This window comes from Puma concolor, chromosome B4, assembly GCF_028749965.1.
Source record: "Puma concolor isolate L17-30 chromosome B4, mPumCon1.1.hap2, whole genome shotgun sequence".
NCBI classification, from domain to species: Eukaryota; Metazoa; Chordata; class Mammalia; order Carnivora; family Felidae; genus Puma; species Puma concolor.
The window spans coordinates 16,984,049-16,999,188 of NC_141673.1; the positions used below are offsets into that span (position 1 = coordinate 16,984,049).

The 15,140-nt window shown below is 41.7% G+C and overlaps 1 protein-coding gene across 1 annotated transcript in view; it reads right to left on the reverse strand.

Annotated features, from left to right (window-relative positions):
• Window positions 1–6,903: 6,903 nt before the first annotated feature.
• Window positions 6,904–15,140, reverse strand: part of CB4H12orf75 (chromosome B4 C12orf75 homolog) — a 38,991-nt gene continuing 30,754 nt past the window's right edge. Inside the window, exons 2-5 of the mRNA XM_086715100.1 lie at window positions 12,929–12,964; window positions 11,798–11,877; window positions 10,950–10,984; window positions 6,904–7,765 (exon numbers count right to left, since the gene is read on the reverse strand). Of these exons, the coding sequence (XP_086571226.1) occupies window positions 10,980–10,984; window positions 11,798–11,877; window positions 12,929–12,964 (121 nt within the window). The 3' untranslated portion in view covers window positions 6,904–7,765; window positions 10,950–10,979. The remainder of the gene's footprint in view (window positions 7,766–10,949; window positions 10,985–11,797; window positions 11,878–12,928; window positions 12,965–15,140) is intronic.

A 15,140-nucleotide genomic window follows, 5' to 3' on the forward strand; every position in this document is an offset into this window, starting at 1 on the left:
GAGGTACCTGAGTGGTGGCTCAGTCAGTTGAGTGTTCAACTTTGGCTCAGGTCACGATCTCATGGTTTATGAGTTCGAGCCCTACATCGAGTTTGCTGCTGTCAATGCAGAGCCTGCTTCCAATCCTCTGTCCCTCTCTCTTTCTCTCTCTCTCTCTGCCCTCCTCCGCTCATTCTCTTTCTCTCCCTCTCTCAAAAGAAAACATTAAAGTTATAATTCCCACCTTCCCAACTAACTCTTTATTCCCTCTTCTCTGGTTTAGTCTTCCCCATAGAACTTATTACTCTCACAAACTATAATGCGTGTGTGTGTGTGTGTGTGTGTGTGTGTGTGTGTGTGTGTGTGTGTGTATTTAGTGTGTGTCTCCTTTGTAAAACATAAGCGATGTCATAGGATTTGTTCACCGCTGCATCTCCAATGCCTGAAACAATGACAGGCAGAGTAGACACTCAGGAAATTATTGTTGGATAAATGAATCAATCAATCAATGAATTCTGCTAACAATCTTAGAAGAGAACTAGAATAGATTTTGTACCATTCACTGCAATTTGCCAAGGTGCAAGAAAACCCAAATGACTTGCCAAAGACCTTAAAATTGTCTCAAAGGTATGACTACTGTAGAAAAGACACCATAGTTGCTTCTTGTGTGGGAGAGAGCCACGAATTATTTTGCTTTCCCTACCAACATAAGGCCATTTCTTCATAGTGGGTCTAGGGGACCCAATTCTAAGAATGGAAAAGAATATACAATTGTATACAAATATACACGAATATACCTGCCTTCTAAGGAGTCTGAGTACTTCAATATTACATATGTAGAGAATAAGCAAAATATGCAGTCGAGTGCTAAGTTACCTAAGTGTAAAGTCTCCACTGGACAAAGAAGCTTGTCTTCATTTAATAGAATGGTTTTGTGGAAAAAGATATGGAAAAAATAAATATGGAAGAAATAAAAGAAACAACAGGATGATTTCAACATTCTCAAACACCTAATTACTAAGTACCTGGTCATACTTGGTGCTGGGAGGGGCATGACCCTGCCTTAATGCAATGTTTCTGATATTCGTGATGGAACCTTTCATTTGGAACATATTCCTATGTTTCTTCATTTTCCTTGATTCTCCATGTTGGTTTCTATGCATTAGATAAACAGTCATCTCTCCCAGTCTTGAAGGTATGGTCTCGTGTAAGGGGTGAACCTTATCAAACTCTTGGTTGCCTCAAACCTTTCCACAAATTGCACTGTATCTGAAAACTCCAAGTGTTTTGTATGACAGATTAAATAGGAAAGCCCCACCTTCACCATCTAGACCTAATAATATCATTCATGCCTCCCACAGAGAGACCACAAACCCGGAGCTGGGATAGACAGCAGGACGAAACCTTCCGACGGCCCCCACACAACAGGTAAATGGAAGGGCCCAGAACACAAGCTCCACCACTGCTTCTCTCCCTCAGTGCCTTCCCACAGCTTTTAGAAGTTCTAGTGTGGCTTATGAAGTGCCTCACAAGCCCACCTTACCGCCCCTCTCACCCCATTACCATCAGCTCCCATCCAGCCAAGATGAACTCCTAGCAGTTCCCAGGATATGCCAAGGACCCTCAGTGCCTTCTTTGTACCTGAGGTTCTGCGCCTGAAGCCTCTTTCTTCTCCCACCTCTGGCTGGCCAGCTTACCCTCTCTCATGTGGTTCTGCAGAGGACTGCCCTCTGGGGAATCTTTTCTAATCTTTTCTGACTTAGCTGCCCCTGTTCTGTGCTCCCAGAGTAATCCATGCCAGCACTGGGCATGGCTCTGTGTACACTGCAGGTTACCGGGTATATCCTCACTAGTCTAAAGAGCCTAGCATGCAGGGACTTTCAACCATACTGTTAGCAACTAATACCCACCTGGGGCACAGCGAGAACTTGACTGATGACGGCTGATGAGCAACTGAAAATCAGAACTGGGTACTAGAACACAATCTATGGAAAAGCACATCACTTTGTACTGTTTGAAGTTATCGCATGCATTATGTAAAAATAAGCAAATAAGCAAATGTCTTCCTGGGAATGAGTCTCTTACAGAACTTTTCACCCCTGAAATTCCTCACAACCTTGGACATGGATACCATATGACTACACAAAGTTCTCATTTGCAAAACTGAACCTTTTTGCTTCTTCAAGCTCTTACCAATTCAAACATGCAGAGACAGCTTGCCCGTCATGCTAACTTAGCATCTTCTATCATTCTGCCTCTCTCCCCCCAAGCCTTACTCCAGGTCACTTTTGAGAACTCAATTTATCAGGCCAGCCATTCTTCAGTAACACCTCAGAAGTTAGTTGTACCTGCCAAAACCAGACTTCTACATCCCAGATTCAGTTTCTTCCGAAACTAAACTCTAGTGGTCTTTCTTTACTAAGTCTAGGAGTAAATGTGCCCTAGCTCAGAAAGTTTCTTAAGAAAGCCTTCTCTAATCTATTAATCAGAAAATTTCTGAAACTCATCTCTCTGTTAGTATTTTTAAATAATAATCTTGCAAACAACCAGGATATATTGTTTGAAAAGATGTTACCTCTTAGCTTTCAGGCATTTTTAAGGCTTCACTAATCTCTCACTTTTCTTTTGAAAGATCTTAATGTTAATAGATCTCCTACTTTAAGTCTTTCACTCAAGATTCTTGCAGTCCTTAATAAATATTATAATCATTCGCCTTAAGACAGAGGTAAGTGGGTGGCAAGTATTATTAGCATGTGAGAATCACAAGGTTCTAAATTTAAGTAATGTCTAGTTGAAGGAAAATGTTAAGACTTGTCATAATATGGAAAACTATTCATTTATAATAAAATTGATGACGTTTTAGGAGTATGCTTTAACTTTTGACTTGGATTTTTATTTTGTAGGCCAGCTTGCTACCAAAAGTCAACCTAAGGCAGGGGGTGGGGGGGAAATAAGCCATGTCAAGAACCAATCTGGGGGTGCCTGGGTGGCTCAGCCCTGTGTTGGAATCTGCCCTGACAGTGCAAAGCCTGCTTGGGATTCTCGCTCTCTCCCTCTCTCTCTGCCCCTACCCCTTTCTCAAAATAAATAAACGTTAAAAAAAAAAAAAAAAAAAAAAAGAACCAACCTGAAGAACTACCAACGGTCAAAGCTCAAAGAATTTGAGCAATAAAATAGTGACAGTATCAGATTATAATCTAAAGAACAAAATAAATATCCATCAATACTGATATAAATAAGTGATTAACCAAATAAGTAAATAGGGGAGAACAGACAAATATTCCTTAGAGAAGAATTCCAAATAATACATCTGACGGAATGAGGAAAGTAGAAAACCAGCACTGAAACACTATAGTAATAAATGCTACAGGCAACATCTGAGAGTGAATGCTACAATTAGTGGGCAAACCTTTAAGAAGAAACAGGACATTTTCAGAGTCTCCAAGTATCTCCCCCAAAATACTACTGTAGTGCTTGTTAACAAATGTCCAAAAATTCCTTGATATTCCTTCCTCCAGGAGGTAGAGCTTTATTCTCCTTTCCTTTGAGTATGTTCTAAACATGGTAACTCATTTTATAAGGACCAGAGTTTGGAAAAGAAAAATTAGAAACCTTACAGTGGAAAAACCTGACAGATGCACCCCTAACCAACCAAGTGATGATGGTCATTATCACCAGCAACAAGCTGTGGTGAAATCATGAGATACGATGTGTGATGGGGGGGGGGGGGGGGGGGGGGGCATCACCTCTGTGGTATTCTACCCCAAAATCTAAAACCGCAGTCTAACCATAAGAACACAGACAAATCCAAATTGCGAGACATGCTACAAAATATCTATCAGGAGGCCCCAAAAGTGTAAAGGTCATGAAAAAACAAGGCAAGACTGAGAGAACTGCCAGAATGGGGAGACTAAGGAGCCAGGAGGACCTAATATAATGGAATGCAATGGAACCTCGGATTGGATCCTGGAACAAGAGGAAGGACCTTTATGCCCAAACTAACAGAATCCCACTAAAGTCTGTAGATTGTACCAATATTTAACTTCTTAGTTTTGACAAATCTGTGTAAGACGTTAGCATTAGGGGAAGCATATGGGAATTGTCCGTGCCAACTTTACACTCCTCTATAAAGCTAAAATTATGTCAAAATTAAACGTTTTCACAAAGTTAATCTGTTATCCTTAATGGGATAAACTGCTGCTGTTCCACCGAAATGCCATTAGGGGACAGGGGGATGGATATTATGACCATGTCTTACTCTTACCTTCAATGTTCTTTTATCATGTTAAAAGTTCAACGGGCTTTCATACAATTCTAGGTTCGTGTGAGACGAGACCAGGGTGGTAAGCAGTGTAAATGGAAATGTGAGAATGTGTCTTGGCATCCAGGGACAGACAGCAACCTAAGCCAAAGCGAAGGGGAGAACCGATCACAGGGCCACGAATTTGTTTCACAGAAGCCAACTCACACTCCCCGTGGCACAATGGCCCCAGGACTATCATGTCCTTAGGAACTTAGGCAGTTCTCTGTGTTTGCTTTGGAGTCTCCCTGCCTCTCATTCAGGCTTCTTTCCACACAACAGCTTATTCTTACATACAAATGTTAAATTGGTGTATCATATTGACTAATTTGTGGATGTTGATCATCCTTGCATCTCTGGGATAGACCAACCTTGATCATGGTGTGTGATCCTTTTAATGTATTGTTGAATTTGGTTTGCTAGTATTTGTTTCGTTGAGGACTTTTGCATCTACGTTCATCAGGATTATTGTGCTGGCCTGTAACGTTCTACACTGTGGGGTCCTCGTCTGAGAAGAATAGGTATTACATCTTTGAATGTTTAATAGAATTCACCAGTGAAGCCACTTGGTCCTTTTGTTTGTTGGGAAGTTTTGGTTACTGATTCAATCTCTTTACTGGCCATTGGCTTATTCAGATTTTTCTGTTTTCTCAAGATTCAGTCTTGGAAGATTGTATATTTCTAGGAATTTATCCACTTCTTCCAGATTGTCCAGTTTGCTGGCATATAGTAGTATGTTTGTAGTATACTAAACTACTATATAGAAGTAGTTTGTTTGTAGTAGTCTATTACGATCCTTGTATTTCCATAGTATCAGTTGTAACTTCTCTTTCATTTTTGATTTTAGGTATGTTAGCCTATATGTTAGCTTATCTACAGTTCCAAAGAACCAACTCTTCACTTCACTGCTCTTTTCTACTATCCTTTTAGTCTCTATTTCATTTATCTCCACCTTATTATTTCCTTCCTTTGGGCTTCATTTGTTCTTTTCCTAGTTCTTTTACGTAAGAGTAAGCCATCTAGATCCACAGGGAGCACCTTTCAAAGTATATCACATACACAGTCTTGTGGGTCTGCAATCCTAAACCCTGCAGACTTTCCAGACCAGGAAATCTGGAGGCGTCCCCAGGGGGACAACTGCAAAACTCATGGCTTTCTGGGAGGTTATCAGCCAGCTGTTAGGAGGCCAAGGGAGAGCTCCAATACGGTTATCTTCCTGCCCATCTTCCCTGGGGGCACCTCTGTAGCCTAAGAATATGTGGCAAACCAGAAGCCTAGAAGCCTGCCCCTCGGATTGAGGCTCCAGGACAAGAAAATCTTTTTCACATGAACCCTGGAGTTAGGTTTCAGTCCTCTGCTTGTGCAGTGCCCTGGGGGGTGGCAACCCATCAAGGACTGATTGTCCAACGGGTCTAGAAACACAATTGCCCGTTCCCACCAAAGCCAGGTGCTCCAAGGTGACCCTTGTGTGGGCTGCACACGCCCTGTGGCTGGCACAGTGGGCCATGGGGGCAGGGCACTCAGCTGGAGCTGGGTGGGCTTTGGCTGCCGTACCTGCAGGCAGGACACTTCCACCAGAGCTAGCAGGCTTGGGGGGTGGGGTACAAAAATGGCGACCGTCAGCACCAGTCCCAACAAGGCAGAAGTAGAATGCAAAAATGGTGTCTGCCAGCACGTCTGTCCCCAGAGACTCCCAACGGGTTCCCATCTCTCTGGCAGATGCTGGAAGATTAACAAATGAGTCCCCTACGCATATGATCTAAGCATCTTTTACACTTACTTTTGTGCTGGGTCCTGGGATGAGTGGGTCTGTGTGTAAGCCCTTTAAGAGAGGGGATTTTTCATTCCCTAAAGCCCTCTGGTTCTCCTGGAAGTCAGCCCTGTTGGTTTTCAAGGCCAGGTGCTTTGAGGGTTCATCTCTCTGACGCAGTTCCCAAGGGCTGGGTTACCTGATGTGGAGCAAAACCCCTCCCTCCTCAGGGACAAGCTCTGTATCAGTGAGACCCTTCCCAGTTGCTGGTCTCTGTGCCTCGGGTGGAGCTGCTTGCAAGAGCATGACTGTGCCCCTCCTCCCCATTCCGTGTGGCGCTTCTATCCTTTGTTGTGGAGGCGCGGTTCAGCTAGCTTTCAGGTCCTTTTCAGAGGGAGCTGCTTCACGTGGAGATGTAGTCTGCTGTGCACGTGGGAGGAGATGAGTTTAGGATCTTTCTACGTTGCCATCTTGAACCTCCTCCCAATAAACTGTCCTGATAAAATATTGACAACAGCTATTAGGACCACGCAGATCTCCCAGGTCTGATTTACTCTTTCCTCAGAGCTAGGTCCCATGGCTCATGACACCCCAGATGCAGCCAGCAACCACTCGAAGCAAGATCCAAGACTCCGCTCTGGCCACCTGCTCAGAAAAGCACTTTCGATACATATTTATCAATTTGACATCCCAGTGGTTGTCACATAGACCAGATATGTGAGACAATGTCTTCCTTATGAAAAATTTTGATTCTTCATGGCAATCGGGTTATATACATTGTTAGCTTTATACACTGATACAGTATCTATATATCACAATGCCATGTGTGACTTCTTTGAAAGTGATCTTTTAAAAAACAATTAAGAAATCCAGGTGAAGAGGGATTAAAAATGTTTTAATTGTTGAAATACATCGGTAAACTGAGTAATCTACATTGCAGTACTAAGTGGCCACACATCCTCAAATAAAGAACTTTCCATACACCCCACGAACCATCAGTCACAAATCCTCAAAGAGAGTATAGAATTAACATGATGAGAACAGGAGAATCGATGGATACGAAGGATCCAGGGTGACATGAGCCTTCGGCTAAAGAAAACAGAAAGTTAATCGAAACGCGCATGGGGCATGCAAATTTCAGTGGCTTATTTTTAAATATTGCAACGTAAGATACACCGTTCCTAACTGAAGAAATTATCTGACGCTTAAATAAAGCTGAAAACCAAAGGTAAAAAAGGGAAAGAGGTAACAGTAAGAATCAACTTAACCATTATTACAGCTAAAAATTAACGTGACCTAGAAATAGTGAAAGGTAACACACAAATATATTACTTTAGGGAGTTCACATATAGTGCCTTAGTATCTGAAGTCATAACTAGAATAAGGATTTTGTTATATCAAAAAAGTATCAGTGAAAAGACATGATCTTCATGAGCTGTGTCGAGTGGCCAAGGTGACGATGCTGCCAGGCATAGCAGGCTGGCTCCAGGCGCCAGCTTGTGTCAGCTTGTCTTCCGCAGGTGGACCCCAGAAAGTCCCATCTGCCCGTGTACTGTTCACCCACTTCCTGTCTAGCACCACGACGTTCAACATGTACCCATGTTTCAACTACAGACTTAGGAATCTGGGTGGGGAGGGGAGGCGAAGCAGGTGACTATTTAGAATTTCCTTGGGAATTTCTGTGCACATTATGATGTCCCATGGGGTGCAATTCCTTCCAAATCTTAACGAGCAAGCTGTGAAGACAACAAACGTCAGAGGGGGAAAGAGTTAGCGAGCTTAAAAAAAGTACAACTCAGGGAAAACAAATATCAGCTTTAGGCTGGTTTTTTAGCTGATAATTTCAGCTAAATTACCTACTTATTCTTCCTTTCAGTAAAACACACATTCAAGATTCACTCAATACTTATTTAAGTCTAAATATGTGGCCAGCACAGCGCGAAGCACTGATGACACATATATAAAGAGACAAAGAGCAGTGGGGAAAGAGACTTACAGGCTTAGAATTAAAATATGACATGATAAGCGGCGCCTGGGTGGCTCAGTAGTTTAAGTGTCTGACTTCGGCTCAGGTCATGATCTCTCGGTTCGTGAGTTCGAGCCCCGCGTCGGGCTCCGTGCTGACAGCTTGGAGCCTGGAACCTGCTTCAGATTCTGTCTCCCTCTCTCTCTGCCCCTCCCCTGCTCTCACTCAGTGTCTCTCAAAAATAAACATTAAAAATACACACACACACACACACACACACACACACACACACACACATATGATATGACAATGCCCAGACCAGCTGCACATCAACATCACCCAAATTAAAGACACAGACCGCTCAGCCATAACATCGTTTCTTTCCTACTTGGCCAAACCCTGCTGGCAGAGGTGTAGCCATCCACACTATCTCCAGCTCTCCCAGGGGAATCTGCTTCAGCCAGGCCCTCCATGGGCATCTGAGAGCATCACTCAAGCTTGTCTGGGCTGGGAGTACTCCACACATCTAGATGGGCACAACTTTCACCCAAGAGTCATCTGTAGAAGAAACTACTTTTGTAGCAAGACAGAAGTCTTGCAGGAGATTCTGAAATCATTCCGCAGTTTCAAAAAGTAACCAAATTAACTTTGAGCTCTGGTCACCGAGTGGCGTTATTTCGAGAGATTCTGCACATGCTAGGTCTAAAAAGTCTCCGATTCTTTCCATGAAGTATTTTTCTCTGCAAAGGACAGTCTTCTCGGGGTTTCTGAACAATAACTTAAGCCCAGAGAGCCATGAGCTCAGACATATCACAGGGAAGTGATGCTTAGCAACTATGGAAAAAGGAGAGCCTTTCAACTTAGAAAACTTCTCAGGCGATTCAAAGAGAGTGGGATGGCAATAAAATAATATGTGTTTATAGTCATGAGCAGTAAAGAGGTATTTCAGAAGTCGTGGGCTGGTTTACCAGCAAGATTGTTAAATTGTTATCAGGGAATTTCATATACGCAAAGTCGAACCACCATCTATCTTGTCCAGCTGTCCCATGAGAAAACAGATATTGAGAAAACCTGAGAGAAGGTAAGGGCTTCCTCTAAGGTTGTGCATTAGTAACAGAGCTCCTGAGTCTCCTGATACCCATCTCAAGACACCTCTTTGCACTCTATTCCTGTACTTTTTGAAATACAACCCATTTTGAGGAGAATAACATATGCTTGCTTGCAATTAGATTATCTTTTCTACTCGAAGCAAATAACAAAAGCATTTCTGCACAGGGGAAAACTAGCAGGGAATCTAGAGGGTTAGAACTCTATTAGAAATTCTAGAAACAGAGGCGCCTGGGTGGCTCAGTTGGTTATGCATCTGACTTCAGCTGAGGTCATGATCTCGTGGTTCGTGAGTTCAAGCCCTGCATTGGGCTCTGGGCTGACAGCTCAGAGCCTGGAGCCTGCTTCGGATTCTGTGTCTCCCTCTCTTTCTGGCCCTCCCCTGCTTGTGCTCACTCTATCTCTCTCTCCCTCAAAAATAAATAAATATTAAAAAATACTAGAAATAGAAAATCTCCAGCCAATTCCCAAAAAGAAACTCAACACTCTATGACGTGGTCATGGGCACCAGGGAATAAAGCTCCATGATGCTTTTGCCTTGAGGAGAAAGTCTTTGAAGAAGTGTCTACCCAAGATTGTTGTACATCTTGTCAGGGAGAAACTGATTACGGTTTCTGTGTCCCTGTCCCCCAGTGGGAAAGCTTATTTGTCTGCACCTGTAAGCTTATTCTGTGATCCCTCCCCATCTCAAACACCAACTCCAGTAACTGGCCATGAGTAAGAAGTTGGTTCAGTCTCAAATCAGTTTTGCTTTGGGTCTGCCAAAGGCTGGATTCTGGTTACAAAAAACAGTATGATGGAAGATGATGATGACGATGCTAATGATGACAACGATTTGCAGAAACTACCATTTATTTCATACTGAATCCTAACAACACCCTTTAAGCTAAGCATTAGTGCCATTCTACAGATTATAAAACAGAGGCTACGAGGGGAAAGTAACTTGCCCAGCTAATAAGTGAAAGAGCCTGAATTCAAATCCAAGGGTGTCTTACTCCCAAAGAGAATGGGCTGTCTCAGGAGAGAGGGCATTCCTGATCACAGGATGTTCAAGAGGCTGGATGTCATTCAGCAAGACTGAGAGGCAGCAGGGATCTAAGCATCATATGTGTCATTGGACAGGTGGAGTGAGACTTTCTGCCTCTAAGGAAATGCTACTGGGGATCTTTTAGAGACCGGCACACATAGTGAATAAAGGAAAGCTTTTTTCCTGTCCTTGTTCTTGCTTGTCTTATGATAACTCTAACTCTAAGCTCTCCGCCAGGATAGCAGGTCCACAATGGCTCATCTTTTACACCGTGGTTGCTTCTGTGCATACTGGACATGTTTCGTGATACCCAACCTGTAAAACTTGGTCTATGATTTTACTCTTCCCACCTGCATAAGGGCATCTCTGTATACTGAGGACGGCCCATCTCTACATCTCTGCTCTGTATGAACCCTGGCTACTGATCCTGATCTAATTCTCAGTCCCAGCCTCTCTGGTCTCTCCCTAGCTGTCATTTCCAAAGTCTCAGCCCCTCAGTTTTTGGTAACGAAAAGTGACACCTCTGTGTTTCAGGTAAACACTTAGCTTGTTCTTACTAAATGAATTAAGTTGCATTTGAAACAAAAAGAAATGAAAAATAAAATTAACTGCAAAGAAAATTGATCTAATTATCAAAGACCCCTTTACAATATCACATGCTCCATTTCCTAGAGTTAACCCCAAGATGTGACCCCGCCTACCTAATCTTGAAGTTCAAGATTTCTTAGAAATACATAGCAATAATATCTATTCATCCGTATATACATAGCAATATCACTCAAGGCTAAATATGTACAATTACTTAGAAAACATACAGTACCTCTTGATCATTGAGTCATGATATTTTCTTCTAATCTTAAAGAGAAAATTAAAAAAAGTTAAACGACCAGATTATAAAGAACATATTCTAGTTTCCTATAAAATGATGAATACTAGTGACATACATGTATGTGCTAGTCCAGATCATAAAGCAGATAAATAACAATGAGAAACAAACAACTATAGTATGTTACAAATAAGGTAACATAGCCTGTGTGCAAATTATACATATTAACAATCCTTTCAAACTATGCCCCAGACAACTGTACGGTGGCCGATAATGAGCACTCTTCACCACGAGCCACACATTTAACAAGCTAGCTGTGAGGCTGCTGTTATGCACGCTATCATGAAAAAGACATCATTAGCCCCATCATTACTACTTATTAAAACAGAAAAAGGGACCTCGCTTCATTTACTTATACAATAGGCAGTTGTTTTTTCATCCGATCATCAGACTGCCATCACCATATAAAAGGAATATATTACAAGAACTTACCTTTATGTTCTAGAAGAACTCTGTAAACTTACTGAATCATTTGCTATCACTGTCACACCAATCATCACTGAGGTTAACAATAAATTTAAACTATCCGTGGGGAAAAAAAAAAATTTAACCCATGGAGCATAACCACAAATAGATGTTCAATTTTGCCCTGGAATTACTCTCACGATGTGGGTGCCAATTTCAACCAATGATTACAATGAACAGATAATGGCTTTTCTACATGGTTAACTGCAACTAAGTAATACGTAGGTTGAGCTGGGCAAGCTGAAACATAAATTTCATATTTTCCCCCACAAAACGAACAGATATTTAGAGAAAGTAAATATCACAATTTTACTTACTTTTTCGTACAGTCTTTGTTTGATTGGATACCATATTGACAGCTTCAGATGGGAGACCAACATATACCCCTCCATAGTTTCTTCATGAAAAGAAGCAGATACAGAAAAATCAGACCAATATTAAGGGAGCTCAATATTTGCAGAAAGTGATAGAAGCTTGGGATACTGCCAACAATTAGAGAATTATTAAAATAATTCATGACTTTTCAAAAGTAGAATTTGGAATATAATTGCCCTTGGAAATACAATGTTTTCTATGTTAAAAAGAAGCTCTATATGAAAAAAGAAAGCTATGTCAATGGAATTTTTTGATATTTAACTTGGAATGGAAAAGAAAAAAAGAAGTTGGGATTTTTGTAATTTAGTACAGTAATAAATATCCATAGAGTGACATGGTAGTTAATGAGTCAACAGTCATCAAGAATTTGGAGTGGTCAATGTGGTAGTTGCTATGGACACACAGAAATAATTCCCTGTAGGTACATATAATCATAAAAGGAGGGGAGAGAGAGAGCTAACGAGAAATGAGAGTGGAGTGCAGCCAACCAGAGGAGGAGAGGGAGGGTGGAGGTGAACACCTCCTTCATTGCTGCGACAATGAAGGAAGTCATCAGTTAGGGAGAAATAGCACATCCAAAGGCCACAGGATGGAAAACAGCTATGACAGGCCATGTGTAAAAGACAAAAATCGAGCATGCTTGAAAGCAAGGCCCGTGGGGCACCTGGGTGGCTCGGTTGGTTAGGTGTCCGACCTCGGCTCAGGTCATGATCTTGCTGTTTGTGAGATCGAGCCCCACGTCGGGCTCTGTGCTGACGGCTCAGAGCCTGGAGCCTGCTTCAGATTCTGTGTCTCCCACTCTATCTGCCCCTCCCCACTTATGCTCTATCTCTCTCAAAAATAAACATTAAAAAGAAATTAAAAAAAAAAAAAAGCAAGGCTTATGAACTCTGGGCAAGTTCTTTTTTAGATCACATGCTCCTACCTGTATTCTCTGTGCCAGAAGTTTTCTGGGTGTAACCAATGCTATTGGCAATGCACTAGTGTTAAATTACATCCGTGAGTTAAATTAATCCATGAAAGACAGCCAGAATTATTCACTTAATTAAAGCCAGATTCCATACCAAACATACCTCCTCTTGTCATCTTCCGTTATCGATTCTTCTGTTCTGAAAGGTCAAAAATATTTGTTATGAGCCATTTGGTCACATTGCCACAGACTTTATTTTTTGGTTATAAAAAGAAGAGGGCTACTGATTTAAAGTCAATTTTGCTTACTCAAGTTCTTCCATCAAGTATTTCTATAACACTCTTGTTTCCACCTCAATCATTCATGCACTAAAAAAAAAAAATGTCATTTTCTACTTAACAAAATGTGCAAATCCAGCAAATGCCAAAAAGTCCAACTGCTAACAAAAGGACAAATGGACGGCAACCAAGATTGGAAAGAGCACACTAACACAGCCTCAGGAAGCCTGGTCTCTTGTCATGGGTGTGCCACCAGCACAGACGGGCTGTGGGCAAGTTGCCAGCCTGCATCTCATCTGTAAATTAAGTGGCCGACCAGATGCCCAAGGTGCCCACCCTCCAGTCCTAGGGTACTGTGATTTTGTGATTCTCATGCCACTCGGTGGTATAATTCTCTCTAGGTATGAGAGATTTCTTTAGTGCAGAAGGGTGTTACGTTAGTTTGACTTCCTTCTATATAAACGGGCCATTTTACATATGATCTACTGCACAGAGAAGGAAGAAATGTTTAAAAGGTGACTTTTAGAGGGGATCACAATTTTAAAATGTACAGCATCTTTCCTTGCATGAGAGGAATCCATATTCTACTGATACTCCTTGGCATATTTCTAAGAGGATAGGGAAGCTTTCCCTCAAGCACTAGTTAGCATACATAAGTTACTCTTCTTAAAGGCAAAAAACCAAGATTCAAATGTATCTGGCTGAATCCAACATGTAATCCTAAAGGGCTTTAGGATTTCAACAAGAATGAATGAATCACTGAATCTTCTAATTTTAGGGATTGTCTGATCGTGGTTTCATCCACTTAAAAGCTGGGAATGCTTCAAATGAATATGTACAAGAGATTTTGCTTCATTGCAACCTCCAGTAAGTCTCAAGCCTCTGCAGAAGGGAGGTGTAGATTTGGAAATCGTCCGTTGAACACTGGCCACGCCCACAGCTACTACTCCGATGGAGTGCAAAATCCATCTTGAGATCTAATTTATCCAGATTGAGCACATAACCTAAATTTGCCAGATAACCGTCAATTTCATTCATTTCTTGCTAAAGCTGGATCGTTTTTTAATTCAAAGGTGTCAAAGTCATACTGTATTAGAAATGGTGTTAAGCTTTAGGGAAGTGGTATACAAGGTGTTGTTCACCACTTTTAATTAAAATGGATTTATAGGGGCGCCTGGGTGGCTTGGTCGGTTAAGCGTCCCACTTCGGCTCAGGTCACGATCTCGCGGTCGGTGGGTTCGAGCCCCGCGTCAGGCTCTGGGCTGATGGCTCAGAGCCTGGAGCCTGTTTCCGATTCTGTGTCTCCCTCTCTCTGTGACCCTCCCCCATTCATGCTCTGTCTTTCTCTGTCTCAAAAATAAATAAACGTTAAAAAAAAATTTTTTTTAATGGATTTATAACCCGTTAGTATAGATAATAGGGCAATGATGGTGACTAACTGGTTCGAGATTATTAGAACTGTTTACCTTGGTCCCAAATAGCTAATCCCATCATGATGTTGTTTCTGAAGCTACTGGTAGGTTCGGACAAATACAATGTCTCATTTTCTGGCACAGATATATATATTTTTTTCATATCCAACTCTGGATAATTCTTTCTTAATTCTTTCTCCCCTTGCCTGATTCTGCTTAAGGATACACTAAAAGTTTTGGGGCGCCTGGGTGGCGCAGTCGGTTAAGCGTCCGACTTCAGCCAGGTCACGATCTCGCGGTCCGTGGGTTCGAGCCCCGCGTCGGGCTCTGGGCTAATGGCTCAGAGCCTGGAGCCTGTTTCCGATTCTGTGTCTCCCTCTCTCTCTGCCCCTCCCCCGTTCATGCTGTGTCTCTCTCTGTCCCAAAAATAAATAAATGTTGAAAAAAAAAATTTTAAAAAAAATAAAAAATAAAAAATAAAAAAAAGTAAAAAAAAATAAAAAAGTTTTAAAATATATTTTAGCTCCCCCAAATATAAGAAAATAGTAAATTATTTTTAATCTACTGTCTCTTATAAAGTATTCAATATCCTGAAACCCACTCTGTGCTCTCCATTATAAAATTAATCAACAACCTTGCACATCTAACTTGCAGGAAATGATAATGCAGCTGCCACAGATACTGG